The following is a 24,873-nucleotide window of genomic DNA, read 5'->3' as shown; positions in this document are numbered from 1 at the left end:
TATCATTGATGAGTACTCCCACTTCTCATTAGCTATTCCATGTACTGACACGCCCACTTCGTCAGTCATAAAAGCCCTAGACTCCATTTTCACCCTGTTTGGGTATCCCAGCTATATTCTTAGTGACCAGGGCTCATCCTTTGAGTGACAAGCTACGTCAATATCTGCTGGTGAGGGGCATCACGTCCTGCAGAACTACTAGCTACAACCCCCGGGGAACAGGCAGGTTGAATATGAGAACGCCACGGTCTGGAAGGCTGTCAAACTGGCCCTGAAGTCAGAAGGTCTTCCAGATTCACGCTGGTCGACACTATGTACCTCGACCAACATTACTCCTCACGAACTCCTATTCAATTTCGAATGAAGGTCAGCATCGGGAACTACATTCCTAACTTGGCGCACCACTCCTGGTCCAGTCCTCAGGAAGCACGTGAGGAGAAGCAAGACTGACCCCCTGGTGGAAAGGGTGAAACTGCTCCACGCCAATCCCACGTATGCCTATGTGGAGTACCTGGATGACAGGGAGGACACAGTCTCCATCAGGGACCTAGCACCTGCCAGAACAGAGGCTCCTGCAAGCCATGGAGCTCATTCTCACTACCCCAGTCAGGGCCTTGGGGGATCCGGTTCAGGAGGAAAGTGCATTCCCATCCGCATTTGAGCCGGAGACCCAGCCCACTTCTTCACACTTTAGGCCCCCTGGAGCTAAGGCACTCTACCAGATGTCCAGACCCTCAGACTGCTTAAATCTGTAAATTTTTAATTAATTGAATATTTTTCAGCTTTTTTTTTTCTGAACCCATGTTCTCTGTCTTCATTCACAGACCTAAATTCTACAGGAAGGGGTGAATACAGTGAACTGGGATTCACTAGTAGTGTGTTGTGTTGACGGCTGGCCCTGCCTCCCAGTTCCGCCCCCATCTTCCCACATATAACCCTTGTTTCCCACTTAAACCCAGAACCCTTCTGAAGACTACTGTGAAACCCTACCCATAGTTATAAGCTAATAAAAGCATTTGTTTTCCCTCCAGTTGTGAGATTTTTTTATTCATGCTACACTCTGCTTCCTCCAATTTTATATGAGTAATAAAGGTTAATGAAAACTTTCACTTATCAGCACCAATATCAAGTAAGCTATTTGTAGTTATCTTGAAGTTCAAATCAAAAACGGTTACTCTGGCAAACTAAGTTGATGAGGCCATAGGTCATAGTCGATCAATGTCTTGGGGTCATTTTGGTGATTATTAAGGCAAGATGTTGGATAAAGGTGAAACAAGGCAATTGGATTTGAAATTCTTTAAATTCTGGTTGAATTGTAAAATGCAATCTAGAAAATTACTTATAGAATTGTTGTTGAATGTTTTAACAAGTTTTGTTTATTTTCAAGTAGAATCTACTTAAGTTTGGGTGCCATGGTTAGTGTAGGGGTTATGCCAATGCTGTTACAGCACTAGCGACCTGGGTTTATATCTAGCACTATCTGTAAAGAGTTTGTTCATTCTCCCCTTGTCTGCATGGGTTTCCTCTGGGTGCTCCAGTTTCCTCCCATCCTTCAAGAAACCGTATGGATGTTGTAGGTCAATTGGACGGCATGGGCTTGTGGTCTGGAAGGGCCTGTTACCATGCTGTATGTCTAAATTTAAAATTTAAATTTAAAATTTTCAAGTTCAAATAACTGACAAATTTCTCATTTTTCCAGATGACCGCTTTATTCTGAAGCAGATGCCCCGCCTGGAGGTCCAGTCTTTTCTAGATTTTGCACCTCATTATTTTAGTTATATTATAACTGCCGTTCAGCAAAAGGTAAATGCAGAAGTTGATATGGATAGGTGGAGTAAACAGCTTTCTGCCAGATCTCTGCTTGTGGCATGGCTGTAGACAGTCCAGTTTCTGCAATACCTAGCCCATTTGTGAGTTAATTTATGCTGGTATCTTCTGAGAACATGAGTATTTGTTTTGTTCTGACAATATATTCTTTCTGGGATTTGGTATTTGTACCATGTAAATCAAAGAATTTCCAATGTATATTCTTTGCTGTGGGTAAAATATAGGGTTGTGTTCACTTTTAAGAGGAGTGGCTCAGTTAAGGTATTCGTCGATTTGCAACCAATCGAACAATCTCATTGGTTGTTCATGCTGACGTTCAGAACTTCAAAGTTCCCATTGAACACAGCATCCCATTGGATAACCCCACAGCTTGGACTGGTTTAAGAGCTCAGAATTAGTCATTCAAAAGGAAAACTGTAAGAATCACCACATCCCCACAACCACCCACCATATTACGTGAAAATATTATTTCAGTCTCTACCACTTAGGAAAACAATTGTTAAGTTGGCTTTTGCAAGTGAAAGGACAAGTAAGGAGATTTTGCATCAATTATGTAGAGCTTTGGTTGGAAACTCTTGCATGGTCTCTTCATGGAAAGAGTTTATTATTTAAGGTATGCAAGAGTGATTCATGAGATTTATCTCCAAGAGTGATATAATCATGAGAAATTGACAAGTTTGGGAATATATTCTCTGCTTGGAAGTACAAGAAAATATTTTGATGATGTAGATGTTTGGAAAGTCTAGAATTATGAAACTTTGTCTCAGGACAAAGGTTTATCCGTTGAGGACTGGGATGAGATGTTTATTTTACTCAGAAGGTTTTCTGCTTCTGGAATTATGTAAATTATTGAGCTTTGTTTAATATGTTCAAGGAAGAAATTGATGAATTTTAGAACAGCTATAAAACTGGAATTAGAGCTTTAAGTTCAAGATTTTACTGGCAGAGCAGGTTTGAAGGCATTTAGCCTTTTGGTTCTGCTTGTTCATTGCAACATATTTTAATTCAGCATTAATTGTTTAATTTCTTCCCCTTTCCTCTTCCCAATATGCTATTCAGAGACCTACTGCACTAGCCAAAATTCTGGGAGTATATAGAATAGGTTACAAAAACTCCCAGAATAATACTGAGAAGAAACTTGATCTTTTGGTTATGGAGAATCTTTTCTATGGAAGAAAAATGGCTCAGGTATGTAGCTGCAACAATTGAAAGTGTTTTTGATTTTGACTTCTGGTTTCTAATTTTAAATTGTTTCATAAAATGTATATTGGTTGAAGTTAAAGAATTATGAAATTCAAATAATCGTTGTCTTGATTGTATGCCCAACTAGCGCAGAATAGTGAAAGTTTCTTTAAGCATAAATAAACAAAAATTTACATTTGAAGATGCATCAGTTGTTACTTAATTCTGATCCTTTAATAAAGAGAAGTTGATCTTCCTGAAATATCACCCATGTTGAAACTTTTTTTGAATATTTTATTTAATCAACAGATACAAGATCAAGTAATTGACTATAATATACTATAGTAATATAGAATATTAACAAATATATGCTGAAACTATATATATGAAAAAAAATAAAATCCAAGATCTAAAAACTTTTTTAAAAAAAACTACTTACTACAAATAAAAACTAAACACCCATTAACCCACCCTTCCCCCTAAACTAGTCTAAACCCAAAACTAATTACAAGTAATTAATTCAGATGGCATCAATTGACACTCAAAGACCTCTAGGATATTATTATACCCTCAGGGAAACTATTATACCCTCAGGGAAAACTTCACTGATGAGGAAAAAAAAATCATAATTTTAATTTCATTATTTTAGCATATGGACCCTAAATTTGCAAATATAAGGAATATTTAGTCCTTAAATTGTATGTAATTTTGAATCTCAGCATGCCATCTATCTAATGTTAAACATCAGATTTTCATGTTACAGCATCACATTTCCTTGCTATTACTAAGACCAATTTAACAAATTTTAATTGAGAATCTGACAGTGGTAATTTAGGAGTGACGCTTTGAAAATCTCCTAACTAAAGTAATTCAGGGCTTAAAGGAAAGTTCACCCCCCCCCCCCCCCCATTATCTGTTGCAAAAATGTACTAATAGAAAACCAAAAAAAGGTTGACCTTTGAACAAGACCACCTAGAATGAAGAAAAGTTCCAATTTCTGTTCAACATCTAAAACATTGATCTGATAAATTTGATTTCCATCTACTCAATTTAATCTGAGCTAACTTCTCCTATCTTGTGTTGTAAAAAAATTATAATGAAGTAATCTATATCTTGCATTAATAGAATTTGTCATAATTTCAAGTTTTGCCAGTCTTGTTGATCTATTATCGTGTCTAAATCTCGTTCCCATCTTTCTTTTGAATTAAACAAGCCTACTTTAGGGGTCTGTTCTTGTAATAGTATATATACATTTGAAACAAACTTTTTAATCATTCCATCAAGCATAATTTGTTCCAAATTTGAAGGATCTTTTAAAATCATTTCTGATCCTAGTTTCTCTCTTAAATAAGCTCTCAATTGAAAATAACAAAATAATGTATTCCGAGGTATATCATAATCATTAATTGATCAAAAGACATCAATCTATTATTATCATAACAATCCCCCAATTTAGAATTCCCTTATAGTGCCATATATTTATAGGATTATCTTTTGAAAAAATCAATAAGGGATTAATTAGTGGTGTTTTTAGAGAAAGAGTATTTCCATCAGTTTCTAATTTAACTTTATTCCAAATATTCAACAAATGTTTTAATATTGGAACTTCCTTATCTATTACACTAGATTTAGAATCCCATTTATAAATAAACTCATCTGGACTAACTTCTCCTATCTTATGTAGTTCAATATTCACCCAGGATGGTCTAATTTTAACAAACATGAAAACTAAACCTTAATTGTGCTGCTCTATAATAATTCTTAAAATTGGGAAGTTGTAATCCTCGTTCCTATTTCCATGTTAATTTTTCTAATGAGTTTCTTACCATTTTACCTTTCCAAAGAAATTTCCTAACTTGCATATTTAAATCTTGAAAACATTTTTGAGGTTTAAAACTTTGTATGAAAGCTGAAGTCCAGTACATGGAAATTTTTGATCAATGCTGTTCAACCTCTTGGATGGATCTTAGTAAAGATTTTGAAGACAAGGCCCATATATGTTTTTAAACCCATATGTGTTTTTAAATTATCTTAAAAACAATTGTCAATTGTTTTTCTTTGCAGGTTTTTGATTTAAAAGGTTCCTTAAGAAATCGGAATGTAAAAACAGAAAGTGGAAAGGAGACGTGTGATGTGGTATTACTGGATGAAAACCTTTTAAAAATGATTCGTGATAATCCTCTTTATATTCGATCACACTGCAAAGCTGTGCTGCGAGCATCTATTCACAGTGATGCATATTTTCTATCAAGCCACCTCATCATTGATTATTCGCTCCTTGTGGGCCGAGATGATACGACAAATGAACTAGTTGTGGGAATTATTGGTTAGTCGAACATGGTTTATAATTTTAACCTGTTAGATTAAAGTTGAGATTTAATCCAATGTGGACGATGTTGCCAATAGTTTATAGATATGGGGTGAATCTCAATTGAAGTGGTGCAGAAGGTTAAGGCTTCTTTTTATATTGGGGGAAATCCATTGCACTTTCTCAAAAACCCTTTCTAACCAGTTAGTACAAGAAATAACACAAGACTGGTAGGAATGCAAACTGGAATAATCTCCAGATTTCATTTGGGTTTTACTCTGTAAACTGAGAACAAGCCAGTTTCTATGAAAATCAGAAACATTTTCTATAGCTATCCATTTTGTATTGCTCTAAATGTACTAATTCTTTAATTTCATTGAATAATTACCCTAACACTACTCAAATCAATGAAATCTATTGTATCCAATCATTAATGAATACCATGAAGCATTATTAAGATTATTATTACCAGCTTGAAGAATGCTTCAAAAGTATACGGGAGGATTTGCACAAAGTCAGATTTGTGTGTCAGGACTTTCATAACCCAGAGAGCTCCGTATAATGGTCCTCCAGATGCCATGGTAGAAACAGCTGCTTTTTGTTTAAGTTTAATCCTTGTTGCATGGTCAATGAACATGAAAACAATGACATTTTTGTTTATTTCCATCAAAATAACAATAAATGTTATTCTTTAGATTATATCAGGACATTTACTTGGGATAAAAAGCTTGAAATGGTTGTAAAGTCCACAGGCATCTTAGGTGGGCAAGGTAAGTCTGCCAGTGAGCAAACAGTGGTTGCTCAAGATTCCATTATCTTTAGCTTTCATGTTTCTCGAAGTCTGTAAGTGAATATGCGCTCCCACACAAATAGAACTAGCATTTTTAATAGAAAAAGTTGAATAGTTCTTAGCCTACCTCTTTCTTTCCATCCATATTTTTAGAATTCACAACAATTTCTGCATTCCATCCTTTCACCAGTGCAGCAGGTACTAGTCGTAAAACCTGGCTTTTAGAGCTTGTAATGAACTACTATCTATCTTTAGTGTCCAACAAATTATTCTGTAGTACCATGCCTTTGTTGTAACTACAAGAATATTTTGCTCTTTTGTTCATTTTTTTTTGTTAAATTTGTACTTTTGCTTCTCAATTAATTTGATGTTGCAGTGCCACATACTACCATCAAATTCATACCATTAGATGATTTTCCTGGTTGGAATAAGTATTATGCAGTAAAAAAGTACAGAGAAATATTTTAGTATTTGTGTACTGAAGTATAATAGTGATAGATTCAAGTCTGTAAAATGTATAATTTTACTCTAACTTCACATTGTTTGGTCCAGACTAGCACATTTGTTTCTAGATCTATATATTTTAGTTTATTATGTGTTCTGAATAGAAATCTTGAATCTCTGTGACTGAATAATTAATACTATAGCTAATTTCTTTGCACAGGGAAAATGCCAACTGTGGTTTCCCCAGAACTTTATAGAACACGGTTCTGCGAAGCAATGGACAAGTATTTCTTAAAGGTGCCAGAACACTGGACGGGCCTTGGAGTGAACTGCTGAAAGTATAAGACTGTATTCGGGATAACAATGTTACTGAATGTATGCTATAAACAGGATTATACCCATTTTGAAAGGAAACATTCCAAGAACAGCACTGAGTCAGAAACACTGAACGTTAATGTTTTATTACAATATTGCATCGGAACAGGAAGAAATTACTTACCAGTTTCACTTTCTCAGTCTCACTGAGTAGGTCTTCATTTTGAAGTTTATTTTGAATGGATGAAAATTCATCTTTTGTAAAAAGAAAATTAATACATTTAGCATTTTAAATTGTCCTATTTAAGGAATATAAACAAACCTGCAAAACTTGAATTTTGCTTGTATGTGCTTGAAATGAAGAATTGTATGTAATGGTTCACTTCATTGAGGGTTTATCGTACAAAAGCACAGAACTGCTCTTGGTTAGCATGTGTACACATGTGCATAGCAGTTGCTCTTTATAATTCCCTTTGTGAAATGCATGTAATAAATGGTGTATTTTTAAAAAGATTCTCAGTGCGAGAAGTAAAGTGTGCTATTTCAGTATTTGTATGTAGGCTGTACTGCCTGTAAATAAAGGTTAGATAATTGTCAGTATTGATTGCAGGTCCAGAACAGATGGAGCTCAAAGCAAGTTTTCAAAATTCAAAACTATTTCCATGTTTGTTTTATAGAGAATTTCAAACTGGTATTTATCCAAATGTTGCACTCTTTATTTTGCTTTAGTGGGTACAGAAGTATATTTGTTAATCGTGCTAAAAGTAGCAAATAATGTCCTGGATTTTCCTGTGCTCCAGTTTCATGAAGATCTCTTTGTAGAACTAATTCCTGAAATAATTATACACGGAGTTACTGTAACAGCTCTTAATGGTGCACTTTTCAAAGTAATTTTTGATCATGTTTAGAAACAGATGATCTGCATCTTTGATGTGAAATCAATTACGTCAAATTAATTTTTAAGGCTTGTTCATGAGAAATATTACTCCAGAAATCTGGAGTAGCTATGTATAATTATTCAGTAAATTCTATGAGGGTTTTATGGTGTGCAAAATTGATTAACTTATTCAAATCCTTATGATTACTTTTGGGGGCTAACACTTACAATGGATATTACAGTAAAATATGAAAGCCTATTTATGCCAATTCACTCAACATTTTCATTGTTGGAAGCTTTAATTGATTTTGGACCATTTTAAATTGTCAGGTATTTCAGAGAAATAAAAGGGCATTAGCAGAATTTCTTCCACCATTTAAATTGCATTTGTAATATAAAGACTTCAAACTCATTATGTTCGTGAGCTGTTATGCTTGTTTGCATTACTGATCCCCTGTGTCATTAATGATTTCTGTAAATGGGCTTCATATTCCATTAACTAGAGTGCCTCTTTCTCTGTCCAATGTCATGAGAAACACAGCAAGAAGAGGTGAGGCAGAGCCCTTTTTCACTATTATTGGAATATATCACATGCTAAAATAGTTTAGAAATTGAATGAAGCCAGAAATAGCAACCTCGACGTTTGGAGCCTAAATGCCTTCACAGCTCCATTAATGAACGTATTCACTGATACCGAGGGTGTGTAAAATGCCACATTTATTAAAAGGGTATGTAATGATTGAATATAAAATGTGCATTATCATTTTAGTGTTTTCTATTCTAAATATGAACAGATTAAGATATTTTGATAATTCTCAACAAAACCTTGATAATTGAGACATTTTTCTTCTTGCTAGATGGATGAAGCTAAATCTATTACAAGTCTTACTGCAGGCTTTCGATTACTGGCATAAGATCAGACATGGAAAGTGCAATTCAAAATCTTTTGAACTTTGGACCTTAAATTTGTAGAAACTTGCCGCTATAGTTGTGATGCATTTAAAATTAAATTAAATATGCTATTTGTTGCATTTATGCATATTTTGTGGTACATTTGTAGCCAGTAAATTTTCAGTTATCACTCAACCCATCAATGCAAAAAAGTGCTGGCAGCAAAATGTACTTGTAACCCTGCACCTTACTCCCTCTACAGCTCCTAGCCATGCCCACAATATTTATGCCACATGAATACTTTGAACTCAGTGTCATTTGTGAATTGAGAAGTACAGTCTGTAAGCAAGCAGAGAGCTTGGAAAAATCACCTGTTGTACAAGAGTGATGATGTCCAAAATCAATAAACAAAAAGGCAGGAGAAATTCAGCAGGTCATGCAGCTTCTATAGGAAGTGCAGGGTAATCAATGAGGAAAAAAAAGCAGGCAGGTACCTCAATTAAAAGGTGGGGAGAGAAGACGGGGAAGGAAGTACCAGCTAACAGGGAAGCGGTCTTGGGTGACTATGGGTGGAAGAGAAAAAGGTGAGGAGTGATGGGGGGAGGGTAAATCTCTGGAGAAGTAACAAAGTGTGGAAGCATAAATAAACTGCCCAAGATCCAAAGCATATTACCTCATCTATGAAACATGCTGGAGGTGTTATGGCCTGGGCACATATGGCTGGCACACTTTGATGGCAGTAGCAGAATGAATTCTGAGGTGTACAAAAACATATGCTCAAGTTTGAGCAAATGCCTCAACTCATTGGACGCCGCTTCATCCTATGGGATGACAATGGTCCCGAATATACTACTAAAGCAACAAATTAGTTTTTCAAAGGTAAACATTAGAAAATCCTTGAATGGACAAGTCAATCGCCTGATCCAAATCCAATTGAGCTGAAGAGAAAAAGGGACAACTCCCTAAAACAGGCAGGAGCTGAAGATGGCTGTACCAGAGACCTGGCAGAGCATCATCAGAGAAAATACGCAGCTCCTGGTGATGTCTCTGAATCACAAACTTCAAGCAGTCATTGCATGCAAGGGATATGCAACAAATCACTAAATATAACTATTGCTCGTCCCAAACATTATGGTGCCCTAAAATGAGGGGACTATTTACAAAAAGTACATAAATGCATTTGAATAAAATCTGGAATGTGCACTTTAATTACAAGAATTGTTTGATTACAAAATTAAAACTGGAGCACAGGGGCAAATAAAGGAAAAATGTATTTGTCCGAAACATTATGGATGACAGTGGACAACCAGCTGAAACAATGTTTCTCCGAACCATGGCGTGTGCGTATACATGCACATGTGCACACAAATGTGCAGAGAGGCATGCAGACACGCTATATAATTACAAATCTACAATAAAAAATTTAAAATAAATATTTTGGGATGATTTCCTTTGTTACAGTATTTGTTCATCAATCCCAGTTTGTGGAAAGAAGCTATTTTCCCAATCTGGTAGTCCTGATTTTGATGCTCCTTTATCTCCTTGATGGTAGATTGTCAAAGATACAGTGTGCTGGATGGAAAGAGTCTTCTATACTTTGAACCTATTTAACCATAAGTCCTGGTAAATATCATAACGGGAGAAAAGGGAGATCCTGGTGATCTGAGCATCGGGGCAAATGAAGGAAAAATGTATTTTTCCAATTATCTTCTATTTATTTCCTCTCTGTTGCTTTACTATTCCACTCAATGATGCAGCCAGAAAGGGGTCTCAATTGTGCTCCTGTAAAAGACTGGCATGATGGAGGCTGGTAACCTTGCCCTCCTCAAGCTTAGGTTTAGGTGCTTCTGCACTTTCTGACTTGTGAGGCATTGTGGGTCCAGGATAGGTCATCTGGCAGTGCACCGATGAATCAGCAGCATGAAAAATATCAATGCTCAGTGGCAGTGCACAAGTCCATGGATAGTCATGTCGTGGGAATGGTGTGTGGAATTAAAATGGTTGGCCACTGAGAGGTTCCTGTTATTGAAAAGGACAGAGAGAAGATGCTCAAAGAAACAATCTCCCAGTCTGCGTCCAATCTCCACCAGGAGCACCAGATGCAGTAGATGATCCCTGCACATTCACAAATGATTATTGACTCATTCGGAAGGACTATTTGGGTCCCCAAATGGTGGTGATGGAGTAAGTGTGGGCACAAGTGTAGCATTTCTTGCTACAGGAGTCTGAATGGATCCCAATCCATTTTTTCATGTCCATTGTTACACTTGAGCTTTACTGAGTTGCAATGATCCCTGCCATCCATGTCCACATTTTCTGGATTAAGGTATCAAGCCTCTGGTTAAGTTCAATTGGCACTGGAAGTAGTATTGCTACCACACAGCTCCGGTGATCTGGCTTGCTGTGCTTTCAGTATATATATTTTCTCTGTGACCATGTGAGTTTTCCCCAGCTGGTTTGATGTCCCACATTTTGAAGACTTGCAGGTTGTAAATTCAGTTGATTAATCTGAATTACCTCAAGTGTTGGTAGGTGGATGGGGATGAAGGAATAGGAGGAATTGCTATCGGAGAGAAAATAATTTGCAGAGAAATGTTGGAGAAGGGTACGCATGGAATTTCTCTCAGAGTCAACAGTTTGAATGGATGGAATTGGCCTTCCATGAAAAATAAATATTGAGTATCATTATGCATACTATGTCTTCTGTATGCCTGACATCATGGAAGTTTGGACAAGAGATTCTAGGACCAAATTCCTCCAGGACATTTGCAGTCATCTTGCAAGTAGTAATATTCTTCACCATGGGAATCTCAGTCCCTGTCACCTTTCCCATTGAAGGGGAGCAATGAAACATTTCAAATCACTGTGGTGCTCAAGACCCAGAGGTCATGCACAAACAGCATCCCAAGTCAATCACTAGCCTACTCCATCAATGGCCAACTACCCCTCCTGAGACAGCACTCTATGATCTCCCAAAGGACCCTACAGTCATTTCATAACCAGAATAAAAACTCCATCTTGGGGAAGAGCACTTCCTGTGATTTGCAGTACAATTTAAATTTTAACCTTCATTATGAAAGACGACTGCCTCATTCCAGCAATCTTGAGAGGGGAGTTAATAGAGTATTCCTGCCCTCCTGCCCAGGGGTTGAACCCCGCCCTGCCCTCCTGCCCAGAGGTTGAACCCTGCCCTGCCCTCCTGCCCAGGGGTTGAACCCCACCCTGCCCTCCTGCCCAGGGGTTGAACCCCGCCCTGCCCTCCTGCCCAGGGGTTGAACCCCGCCCTGCCCTCCTGCCCAGGGGTTGAACCCCGCCCTGCCCTCCTGCCCAGGGGTTGAACCCCGCCCTGCCCTCCTGCCCAGGGGTTGAACCCCGCCCTGCCCTCCTGCCCAGGGGTTGAACCCCGCCCTGCCCTCCTGCCCAGGGGTTGAACCCCGCCCTGCCCTCCTGCCCAGGGGTTGAACCCCGCCCTGCCCTCCTGCCCAGGGGTTGAACCCCGCCCTGCCCTCCTGCCCAGGGGTTGAACCCCGCCCTGCCCTCCTGCCCAGGGGTTGAACCCCGCCCTGCCCTCCTGCCCAGGGGTTGAACCCCGCCCTGCCCTCCTGCCCAGGGGTTGAACCCCGCCCTGCCCTCCTGCCCAGGGGTTGAACCCCGCCCTGCCCTCCTGCCCAGGGGTTGAACCCCGCCCTGCCCTCCTGCCCAGGGGTTGAACCCCGCCCTGCCCTCCTGCCCAGGGGTTGAACCCCGCCCTGCCCTCCTGCCCAGGGGTTGAGTGCGCTGGGGCCGGGAGGCGGCGTGGTGCGCCTGCGCCGAGCGTCTATATCCGGGTGAGTGGCGCGCGCCTCTGTCTTTCGGTCCTGAGACTGCGAGGTGAGCGGCTGCAAAGGGGTTTCGCGGCCCGTTGTCATCCGACTGAATCCGCCCTCCGATTCTGCCATCCGCCCTCACTAACTTCTCCATCCTTTCTCCCGCAGGTCCCTGGCGACATGCGAGCCAAGGTAAGGAGCGGTAGTGAGTTAAAACGTGACTTTAAAGTCTCGGGCCTTGTGGAGCGGGGCGGCGCAGCGGCGCCAAGGCCCGCAAATCCCCACCTTTTCCTCCCATTTAGTTGGGTCGTTGGCAGGTTTGGGGGGTGGGGAAGGAAGGTGGCGGTTGGTGACAGGGTTTATGAAGATTTCCGTGTGGATTTCCAGGCCGTGGCTACTCCTCTATTTGTACCGTTGACTTTTGTTTGGTAAAGAATCGCCAAAACTAGAATATTAACCCAAGAAATCACTATAAGACACAGCGAATATGACATCTGCTCCCGTTCATACACAGTAGGTCCTGCAGCCTCCATTGGAGGCAAAGTCCTTAGCCCGAAGCGTGCTTGTTGGATTTCTCCGCCTCTTTTGTGCATCTATGGGCAGAAATGGTCACTCAACGTTGAGTGACTTCCTACCCTTGCATGTTATCTAACTTTACAACTTCTGCTCTCGATGTGGTGCCAATCTGTATATTCCTATTACAAAATACTAAGCCCTTCCTACCTTGTAACCATCTATTTTTCCTTGCATCTTTTTAAATTGTTTCATAAAATGTATATTGGTTGAAGTTAAAGAATTATGAAATTCAAATATAACGCCCTTAATGTTTCAGCCTCCACCACCTTTAGTATTCCAGGCTCCCACAATTCTTTTTAATTAAAATAAGCATCCTCGACGTCTCCCCTAAACTTTCCTTCCTTCCTTCCTTCCTTCACTTTGTTGAGATGTCCTCTGGTGTTTGCCATTCTTGCCCTGGGGAAAAGGAGCTGACTTCACCATAGGCCTCTCAGAATCTTGGAGAGTCTTCTCATCCTTTTTTTGCTCCAAAAATAAAAGTCCAAGCTCTGCCAACCTTTGCCTCATAAAGACTTATTTTTCAAGTCCTGGCAACAATCTTTACCCTCTCAATTGCAGCAGAACTGAATTCTGAGGGGAGGGGGTAAAGTGGGCAAAATATTGTTTTATTTCTCTTTTATTAACTGCATACTAAATGTTTCATCCATAGAAAATAGGTGCAGGAGAAGACCACTTGGCCCTTCAGGCCTACATCGTCATTCATTTTGATCATGGCTGATCATCTAATCAGTACCCAGTATCTGCCTTCTCCCCATACCCCCTGATCCCCTTAGCCACAAGGGCCAAATCGAACTCCCTCTTAAATACATTTAAGGAACTTGCTTCAACTACCTGTAGCAAAGAATTCCACAGATTCACCACTCAGATAGAAAAAAAATTCTCATCTCAGTCCTAAAAGACTTCCCCCTTTATCCGTAAACTGCGACCCTCTGGTTCTGGTCTTCTCCAACAACATTCCTACATCCTTTAAGAATTTTATGTTTCTATAAGATCCCCCTCTCGATCTTCTAAATTCCTGTGAGCATAAGCCTAGTCGATCCAACCTTACTTCATATGCAAGTCTTACCATCCCTGGTATCAATGCAGTGAACCTTCTTTGCACTCCATCTATGGCACTTCCTCAGATAAGGAGACCAAAACTACATAATACTTCAGGTGTGGTCTCACCAAGGCTCTGTACAGCTGCAGTAGAGCATCTGCTCCTGTACTTGAATCGTCTTGCTATGAATGCCAATATCCCATTCGCTTTCCTTTCTGCCTCCTGTACCTGCAGGCCTACTTTCAATGACTGGTGTACAGTGACACCCAGGTCTTGTTGCATCTCTCCTTTTCCTAATCGGACACCATTAAGGTTATAATGTTCTCTCCTTGCCTCCAAAATGGATAACCACATTTATCCACATTATATTGCATCTGCCATGCATTGGCCCACTCACCTAACATCCTCTACACAACTAACCCTGCCACCTAGCTTCGTGTCGTCTGCAAACTTGGAGATGCTGCTTTCTATTCCCTCATGGTCCTAGCACTGAGCCTTGTGGTCCCCCCCACTAGTCACTGCCTTGCCATTCTGAAAAGAACCTGTTTATTCCCATTCTTTGCTTCTTGTCTGTCAACCAATTCTCTATCCACCTCAATACCATACCTCCTATACTGTGTGTTTTAAGTTTGTACACTAATCTGAACGGGACCATATCAAAAGCCTTCTGAAAGTCCAGATATATCACATCCACTGGTTCTCTTTTATACACTACTAGTTAGATGCTCAAAAAATTCTATAAAAGATTCATCAGACATGATTTTCGCTTCATAAAACCATGCTGACTGTCTGATGATGTCACACCTTTCCAAATGTCCTGCAATCACATCTTTAATAATTGATTTCCCACTACCAATGTCAGGCTAACTGGTCTATAATTTCTTGTTTCCTCTCCCTCCCTTCTTAAAAAGTGGGGGATTATGTTAGCCACCCTCCAATCCTCAGGAGCTAATCCAGAATCTAAAGAATTTTGATAAATTATCACTAATGCACCCACTATTTCTTGGGCTACTTCCTTAAGCACTCTAGGATGCAGACTATCTGGCCCTGGGGATTTATCTGCTTTTAATCCCTTCAATTTACCTAACATAACCTCTCAATTTATATTTATTTCCTTCAGTCCTTCCCTCACATTTTATCCTTGGTCCTCTACTATTTCCTGAAGATTATTGATGTTTTTCATAGTGAAGACAAAACTAAAGTAGTTATTCAATTGGTTTGCCATGTCCTTGTTCCCCATGATCAGTTCACCTGTTTCTGATTGTAACGGACCCACATTTGTCACATCTCTTTCTCTTTACATTTCTATAAAAGCTTTTACAGCCATTTTTTATGTTCCCTGCTAGCTTTCTCTCATAGTCACTTTTTACCTTTCCTAATTAATCCCTTTGTCCTCTGTCTCTCAGTCCTCAGGATACTTTTTTTCTGTCTAGCTTATAAGCTGCTTCTTTGGACTTGATGCTCTCCCTGATTTCCCTCATTAGCCACGGATGTATTACCTTCCATCATTTATTCCTTTTCCAAACTGGGATGACCTTCCTTGATTTATTCTTTTTCCAAACTGAGATATTTCCACTGTTAGTCCTTTCAGTATCATTTGCCAATCTAGCCAATTCATGTTTCATATCATCAAAGTTACCCTTATTTAAGTTCAGAACCTTTGTATCTGAATTAACTCTGTCACTCTCCATCTTAATGAAGAATTCCACCATATTGTGGTCACTTGCCCAAGGAGCTTCAAACAAGATTTGCTAACTAACCCTTCCTCATACTCAATACCCAGTCTAGAATGGCCTGTTCCCTCATTGATTCCTCAACATGCTGGTTTAGAAAACAATCCCGCATATATCCTAAGAAATCTTCTTCCTCATTACCCTTAGCAATTTGGTTCGCCCAATGTACATGTAGATTGAAGTCACCCATTATAAATGCTGTACCTTTGTTGCAAGCATTTCCAATTTCCTGTTTAATGCCATCCCTAATTTCCCTGCTACTGTGTGGCCGGTACACAGCCCCCACTAGTACCTTTTGCCCCTTAGTGTTTTGCAGCTCCACCCATATAGATTCCACATCCTCCAAGCTAATGTCCTTCCTTTCTATTGCATTTACCTCCTCTAACCAACAATGCTACCCTAAAGTAAACTGGCAGGATGTGGTTCTTCCCCCCACCCCCCAAAAAAAACTGAACTGTAAAGTGGTGAATTGTCACTCCTTGGCATCAGTAAAGTTTTCCCCACTCCATCATAGGGGTTCTTCCCTTTGTTTCTTATTCCTGTTATGTTATTCCTCTTTGCATTTTTAACCTGTTAAAACTTTTGTTTTTCAGTGGCGGAAGAAGCGTATGCGCAGGTATGTGGTGTGAATTTGTATGGAAATTTCTGTGAAACGTGGGGAAATGTTAGAAATGAATTTTCATTTGTAGCCAAAGGTTTCATAGTTTGGGTGGTTTAAAAAAAGTCACCTTTTGTATAGACATTAGATTGTACATGATGGGTAGATTGGAAAAGTGTAGCCAATTGTATGGTAAGCATATGGGTCAAACTTGTTGCCGGAGACCTAACCCAGGAGTTTGCTTTTCTTGGACAATATGGAGCAGATATAGGAAAGTTGACATTTGTTCTTGTACAAAATTGTGATGCCGTCTGCATATTTCCAATCTCAAACATTCGGTGTTCTGCCAGTAAGTGGTATTTGACCAGAGGTCTGCCTTATCTGACATTGATGTTTGTAACACTCGTACTCTAGCTAATTTGGTTTGCATTGTTCAGTTATGCTTGAGACTGAGGAATTAATGAGCAACTCAACTTAATTTGTGAAGAAAGAAAGAAACCCACAAAAAACTGTAAACAAAAAATGAACAGGAGGAACTGTCCACGGATAGAATGGTCAGTCAATGTTTTGGGTCAGGACTTTAAGTTTGGTGTTTGATTCAGCAGTATTCTGTTGTAATGCAATTTTTAAAATCCTTTTCAGACTGAAGCGTAAAAGACGAAAGATGAGGCAGAGGTCCAGGTGATCTGCTTCTGCTGATGCAGTACTGATCAGACATTGTTGAATCTTGCATGCCAAATGGACTCTGGACATTTCTACTTGTAATTGTTCCACTCAGACCAACAATTTGTATTGACGTCTCGGATGGTAGTCATGAAAGATCCAGAACATTAGTCTGTTACAGTACTGTACCATGATGTATAATAGTTACAAAATAAAATGTAAACTTGGTCTGTTTCTTTATTTTTTTTTGCCGCAAAGGAAACAAATGTGTACCATTCCTAAGTACTCACCCTTTTTGCAGCCAATTGGACATTTAATGTCCCATTAACTTGATGGGAACGTGGTAAATAGGAAGCCAAGTGGGTTTTTTAAAGTACTCAGCGCCTTGGATGATAAATGATAGTATTTTAAATATGCAAGCACTGTTAATGTGTGTGTATATACAGTGCTTTACTGAATGCTTGTGGCTAGTTAGATTTCTGTTGGGCAATCGTGGTGATCTGAAATACCACTGTAATGTAATTTTAAGTTTGCCTGTAGTGTTGTAAACTTTAATTCTAAATTAAGTGTGAGAAATGTATTTGTGCACTGTTAGGCTGCATATTTGAAAATCTTGTCAGCATTAGTTTACTGATGAGATTGAAGGGAAGTTGCTAAGAAACCAGATCAGCATAGTTGTGAGCTAGTTGGTCCTTATAGCGAGCTTGGAAAATATTGGCAAGCCATTGGGTAAGGTGAGCATTTTTCACTTTTAATGTAATAAATAGTTCAGATTAGCATTGGTCACCTAAAAAGATTATTTTTAAAAATATTCTTACTGATATTCTCATCTGAATATTCAAGGGCTTGAAACCAAAATTAAAATAATTTTAGTCTAGTCTACACAGGATAAGGTATTAATTACACAGGACAATGAAGATTTTGTTTCTGAATACTTGGGTGTATATACATTTTGGGCTGCTTTGAAATTTTCCTGTCATTTACCTTTTATATGTAACCTATTTTGTGATTTCCTGTCATTTTAAGCCTACTTCAGGCATACAAAACTGAAGTGTGGCGTGATTGAAAATTCATTTTCTGCATTTGCACTCAAACTTCACAGCTGATCTTGGTGCAGTCAGGAATTAACATGGTGAAAGATTTCACCAGGACATTTAGACCATGGAAAAGTATCTGCAACTGGAATCTCTCAATACAGGGGAATCCTGGTTGACACTGGCATAAGGAATCAGATGCCGAGTACAAACGAAAATCAGCGGCAAAACATTTTTAGGTCAGTTGAACTAACAACGTGTCAGCATCATTGTGCGATTAAGCACTAAATTGAAGAAAAATTAATGTTTATCTGGCATTCTACGTGATACAGCCAATCTGAAATTATCTCTGTTCAGCTTGAAGTTGTCTATCATAATACCCACTTCTATGGATGCAAACTTTTTGAAAAAATATTGTATTTATTTAATAGCCTTTCTAGTCAATGGGTAATTGTAGCCATGTAGTGGCTCAGGCAATTTGTACTGAGTTCAGTAAGCAAATATAAGGCAACTAACTTTCTGCTGTAGAATCTTCACATCAATTGTCCAAATAATCTTGGTTTTCATCCCCAGAATGATGATGTATGGGTGTGGCCTCTGTTGGTCATAGTCAACCATGGATACTGTGCCTCTGGTAGTCAATGGTTTGTTAAACAGTGTCGACTGGCTATTGAGGCTGATCCTGGAATGGCAGGCTCTACCACAGTTACTGGATGTATAGGGCATCGTTGAATTGTTTGTCGTCTGCTGTGCTCTCCATTTAGCCCTGCTCAAACTCAAGATCACTCTTGCCTTGCTCTAGGTGTTGAAGAGTACCTTGCTGTTCATCTGTTGGATCCTCCCAGCACTTATAATTTTTTTCATGTCATGGTTACAGAGGTTCTTGAAGCTGGGGTCTACCATTTGCCATGTGATGAAGCAGAGGCCTGAGAATGTGCAAACTTGGATATTTGAAGGCTATAACAAGTTGATAAAATGTCACAGGAAGGCTTTATACCACACATGTCAAACTCAGGCCCGCGGGTCAAATTTGGCCGGTGATATAATTTGGCCCGCAAGATCATATCAAATATGTATTAGAACTGGCCCTCTGACTGCCGTGCCAGTATAACGCATGCACAGCTAATACTACAAATCCCAGAATGCTTTGCAAATGTGTTGGTGCCGGCCTGTCAGCCCGCTAATCGCCCCCACCTCCTCTCTACTTTCATTAGCATCTGCGACCTGTCGCCCAACTCGCATGTAATAAACCCCTTACGAAAAATGGCCAAACGAAAGACAGAAAACAGGACCTTTCAAGACAGGTGGGAGGTGAACTCTGACCCCAGAGTTTGATGAACTTCTAAGAAGAGATGCCAAGTATCTGGTTTAAATCCAAGTGCATCAGAGTAAATCACAGTGTAGCAAGCTAAGCTTGGATTCATATTTTCTTTGATTAACTTTGGACTGTTCATAGTTAAGATTGGATTTTCATTGAAGCAAGTTGTTATTTTTTTGACTTGTTGGCTTGTGAAAAAAAATACATTTAAAAGCTTAAAGGTTATAGAGAAATATTTATTGAATATTTTCTCATTTGTTAATGCTTCTGGAAAGAGTTTAACCAAAACTATTATTAAACATTTATTTTAATAAGAAAAAGTTTAACGTTACATATGTTGAAAGAAGAGAACATGCAGATGTTGAACATTTTCAATAAATATTTAGTTTGGCCCACGACTTAGTCCAAGTTTTTAATTTTGGCCCTCTGAATTTGAGTTTGACACCCCTGCTTTATACAGTATATAAAACAGAACATTTGGTTAACTTGATCAGTTGTCCCCTTTTAGTATGGATCATTCAGAGCAAAGTGGGTGATGGATTTGGTTTTAGATGGTTTAGCGTGGTACCCTTTGGCCCACTGTGCTGACCTAAAAAAGCTTATTTCATGATCTTACCTCAGTCTGTATCCATGTATTGCTATTATATTAATGACTATCAATGTCATGTATCGTCTCATGCACTATCCCCAGCAGTAGATTTCAGGCATAAATGCCTTTGATATTCCCAAATTCTCCACCCACCTTAAATTTATGTCCTCTGGTATTGGCCATTGCTACCCTTGGGAAAAGATCTATGTTTCTTATACATGTCTTAAAATTGCTTCATCCTCTGTCACTCGAAAAGCCCCAGCGCACACAACCTTTCCTCATATGGGTATGTGAAGTTTCTGCCGATTTCCTTTTTTAAAACCACTATTGCATTTTATCAAAGCCTTCTCTGACCCCCCGCCCATTCAATGCAGTGCTGGGATCTTGCTCTGCCAACTTTGGCAGCCATGTTTTCTGCAGTAATAGTAATGGTGGTGTATCCCCATGAACTGCTCCTCCCCACCCAGTTGCAAAGCATTTTTGATTTGTTGTGATGCCGTTTGTGCCAGCGGGGCTCCCTTGTGTTTTAGCCCATATCTTGAAAACCATGTGTGAAGAAATGATTGAGAAAGACTAATTGCTTTTAAGGATAGCTGAACAAAAACTCCAATAATAGATGAATATCAGTGCAAAGAAATAGTTACATATTTAGGAAATAACATTCTGGGGAGAATAATATTTTGTGAAAATAGCTTTGCTGAACTACTACATGTACTAAAACAATTTTATGATTCTGTTCCAAATGGAATAACAAAAATGATGTCCAATGAAAACTGCAGTTGTGCATTGAGTAATTGATCTTTAGTTATACAGGCATGTGAATTTTCCACATTTCCAATATGTACTGGACAAAGCGTGTAAAGCTGCTTGTAAACGACTAGTCGTGCATCACCATTTTCGCATAGCAACATCTGCAGTGCAGCAGGACCTTCGCATGCACTTTTGTGAAATTTTACTTGCATGTTTGTGCATGCTAGCTTTGCTTAGATTCTTGAAAGAAAGTCCTGATAGATATAGCTGCCAGATATAATTTTGTAAAGATGTTCAAGTTTAGACACGAAATCAATCATAACAGACAGAAGTGACCCACTCATGAAAAATTGGCATGATTTCATCTGCTGAGGAACTGGACAGAAATTATTGGACGGTATAAGGTTATTTTTATTTAAAGGCTGGCTTTGCTATATGTATACTGTCCGACAAAGAAATTAAGTATGGAGATCGGGGACATGTAGCATTGGTTGACCATGTTGGAAAAGAGGCAGACAAGAAGATACTCCAGCTCTGAAAAACAAACACATTGCTCCCAGGTAAGTTAAGGCTAAGCTTGCATACCTTTCTGTAGTATGATTATTTTCAAAGTCCAAGAAAAGGGAACTGGAATTTAATAGGCATTTTTTTCCCCCACTTGATATTTCCTTCAGGTCAGAAACCTCCATTGTCTAGTCAGAGTACCACATATGGTATATACCCTTCAAATCAAAGCAGAAAAAGCGCCACCAAAAAGTACTGTTCTAGAACCAATAGTCAAGTGCAGAGAGATGCAACAGCTGAAGCTACAATTTTGACATTTAGTGGTTTAATTTCACAATGGTTCCAAAAATCAGTTAACCAAGCAGCTATCTAAAGACAAAGATGCCTTAGATGTATTATTTATTGATCACACATCAGCCTGATAAAAAAGAAATCAAGTTGCAAAATACCAAGGAGTGAAACGATGACGTTAAGTCAAAACACTTTACAATGAACATAAGCTGTGTTTATACTAAGGACACCTTGCATCACCCCACATCACCTTGAATCACTGCAATTTTTTGTCGCTCGCATCACTGCGCATTTTTGAACTACCTGAACTGTTTCCTCCGAGCGATTGAATACGCGGTGATGTAGGGCGATGCGAGGTGACCAGGAAGTCCGATGAGCAATTGAAAACCGCGGGTGAAAAATCACGACTTCCGGTGAGTCACCCGCGGTGTTTCCACTGCGAGGTCGTCCCTCGCATCACCCCGCATCGACCACCTCAAAAGTAGGACGCCGGAGCACCTCAAATTGCCGCACATCGGCCACAACCGGATGTGTTTTCAGTGCGACCAGATTCGAGGTGTCACCGCGCATTACCTCGCATCACTGCGCTTTTCCCGGCTCAGTAGAAACACCCCCATAGATGAGGCTACCAGTGAAACAAACAAAGAGATGTCTCAATTTTAGTTTGCTTTTGTCAAAGACAGCAGGAAGTAATCGTGAAACACTTGCTCCTTTATCAGTTATAGAAGTGGATAGTGAAACTTTGTACAATGAAATTGTTGCTCTTTTTAAGAAATATCAGATTCCATAGCAAAATCTTGTCCATCCTAATGGATTCATGCAATATCATCTGAGGACCAAAGAGTGGATTAAAGACGTATCCATCCAAAGAAAGCTCTGCGTCTTCTAGAAGTTAATGGGGAAAGCATTCCTGTGATCCTTTTGATGAGTATCTTGAAAAATCTTGCAACAGATTTATCCATGGATTTTAAGTTGTCAGCAGACTTGTGTGAAAACTTGCAGTGGATTTTCCAGACATTAGGTATTAAGTACTCAAGACCCGAGAAGTATGTAAGCCACAGATGGCTGTCCATGTATGATGTAAGCTGTGACATTTGTATTTTGGATGCATTGCTGTTATTTTATTACTCATTTCTGCCACCTTCAGATAAGGATGCCTGCAAAGATGTTGAATGTGAGATATATTTGCAGAATAAAGTTTATTTTGCATATTTTACTTTTGATTTTCAAAAGACTCGTGTAAATCCAATAAACAAAATATTACAGTCTCCATGTAATATGATTCACAGAGTCCTAATTTCCCCCTAGCAATATTTTATTTTTCTTTGGCTTGGCTTCGCGGACGAAGATTTATGGAGGGGGTAAAAGTCCACGTCAGCTGCAGGCTCGTTTGTGGCTGACAAGTCCGATGCGGGACAGGCAGACACGCTTGCAGTGGCTGCAGGGGAAAATTGGTTGGTTGGGGTTGGGTGTTGGGTTTTTCCTCCTTTGCCTTTTGTCAGTGAGGTGGGCTCTGCGGTCTTCTTCAAAGGAGGTTGCTGCCCGCCAAACTGTGAGGCGCCAAGATGCACGGTTTGAGGCGATATCAGCCCACTGGCGGTGGTCAATGTGGCAGGCACCAAGAGATTTCTTTAGGCAGTCCTTGTACCTCTTCTTTGGTGCACCTCTGTCACGGTGGCCAGTGGAGAGCTCGCCATATAACACGATCTTGGGAAGGCGATGGTCCTCCATTCTGGAGACGTGACCCACCCAGCGCAGCTGGATCTTCAGCAGCGTGGACTCGATGCTGTCGACCTCTGCCATCTCGAGTACTTCGACGTTAGGGATGAGAGCGCTCCAATGGATGTTGAGGATGGAGCGGATACAACGCTGGTGGAAGCGTTCTAGGAGCCGTAGGTGATGCCGGTAGAGGACCCATGATTCGGAGCCAAACAGGAGTGTGGGTATGACAACGGCTCTGTATACGCTTATCTTTGTGAGGTTTTTCAGTTGGTTGTTTTTCCAGACTCTTTTGTGTAGTCTTCCAAAGGCGCTATTTGCCTTGGCGAGTCTGTTTTCTATCTCATTGTCGATCCTTGCATCTGATGAAATGGTGCAGCCGAGATAGGTAAACTGGTTGACCGTTTTGAGTTTTGTGTGCCCGATGGAGATGTGGGGGGGCTGGTAGTCATGGTGGGGAGCTGGCTGATGGAGGACCTCAGTTTTCTTCAGGCTGACTTCCAGGCCAAACATTTTGGCAGTTTCCGCAAAGCAGGACGTCAAGCGCTGAAGAGCTGGCTCTGAATGGGCAACTAAAGCGGCATCGTCTGCAATATACAGCTGATGAAAATGAAGAAATGGACTAGAGAAACTACAAAAGAAATGGCAGCATAAATGGTGACTACGGATGGAACAAACTAAAAGAAGAGAATATATCAGAAATTGTTCTTCACTAGTTAGAAGACTGAACTACAGCTGAAGATATATGGATCAGTTTTACCAATGCTGAAGAAATATGTCCTGCTCTTTCAGACAAGCCAAGGATTCACAAACAGAAGGATTTACTTCTTGACTTTCTGACATGCCTCATGGAACCAGAAATTCTAAAGGATGCTTCACATATCAAGCTGGACCTTGGTGATTTTTTTTAAAAAACTCATCATTTGCCAGACAAAGACATTCACTTTGTGAGTCAGATTGTGGAAGATCTACTTCCAATATATCCAGCAAAGGCAGCTAAAAGGATACATAAAATGTGCAAAAAAGCTTCAAGCCAAATACCTGTAAATAACAAGCTTCTTAGATGCATTTCGGCCATTGACCCCATATTCATAGGTCAAATTACAACATTGCAACACCTTTTGCAGCTACCAAGGCGAGTTTGCTAATGGTCACAGAATATGATCTTGAGGTTTGCAAGTTCCAACTTCAAACTCATCTCATTCCAAAGGAGAGAGTTGGGGCAGATGCTTTCTGGGCAAATATTAGTAAAATGAGGGACTATCCTCACCAAGATGACACTATCTATATTTTCCTGTTTCCATGGCCAAGAAGTGGAATGTTCATTTAGTGTCATGGGAGTTATTTTGGGAAAAAAAGAGACAGATGCATATCTCAACATTCTCATCCATACAAACCAAGTATCGTCTGAAGAGTGAGAAAAAAAAACCTGCCTGTCAGTACTTTGCACAGAAAGATTCCTTCCATGACCTAGTAGATCAAAGATTGTAGCAACACGAAATGGGTATGTAAAGAATACCAAGCAGAGAATGAAAAGGAAAAAAACTATAGTAGAGAAAAAAGAAGTGGTTGGGATTACAAAGCCTCTAAATTCAACCCCCATCTCTAAAGTCCAATCC

The 24,873-nt window shown here is 39.7% G+C and overlaps 1 protein-coding gene and 1 long non-coding RNA gene across 4 annotated transcripts in view; both read left to right on the top strand.

Moving 5' to 3' along the window:
• pikfyve (phosphoinositide kinase, FYVE finger containing) overlaps positions 1-8,778 on the top strand; it is a 133,505-nt gene extending 124,727 nt beyond the window's left edge. Inside the window, 5 exon segments of the mRNA XM_069934451.1 lie at positions 1,700-1,803; positions 2,887-3,015; positions 5,074-5,335; positions 6,013-6,087; positions 6,772-8,778. Of these exon segments, the coding sequence (XP_069790552.1) occupies positions 1,700-1,803; positions 2,887-3,015; positions 5,074-5,335; positions 6,013-6,087; positions 6,772-6,887 (686 nt within the window). The 3' untranslated portion in view covers positions 6,888-8,778.
• Positions 8,779-12,446: 3,668 nt separating this feature from the next.
• On the top strand, positions 12,447-17,277 carry LOC138761757 (uncharacterized). Of its 3 annotated transcripts, none has more exons than XR_011356494.1 (4): positions 12,447-12,461; positions 12,609-12,632; positions 16,382-16,404; positions 17,029-17,277. It is a non-coding gene; the product is annotated as an uncharacterized lncRNA (long non-coding RNA). The 3 variants fall into 3 exon arrangements; XR_011356493.1 differs by lacking the exon at positions 12,447-12,461 and adding an exon at positions 12,487-12,504; XR_011356492.1 differs by lacking the exon at positions 12,447-12,461 and having other exon boundaries at positions 12,505-12,632.
• Positions 17,278-24,873: the final 7,596 nt, after the last annotated feature.

The sequence above is a fragment of the Narcine bancroftii genome, chromosome 4 (genome assembly GCF_036971445.1).
Source record: "Narcine bancroftii isolate sNarBan1 chromosome 4, sNarBan1.hap1, whole genome shotgun sequence".
Classification (NCBI taxonomy): domain Eukaryota; kingdom Metazoa; phylum Chordata; class Chondrichthyes; order Torpediniformes; family Narcinidae; genus Narcine; species Narcine bancroftii.
The sequence above is the reverse complement of the archived record's forward strand: the minus strand, read 5'-3'. Positions and strand labels throughout refer to the sequence as shown.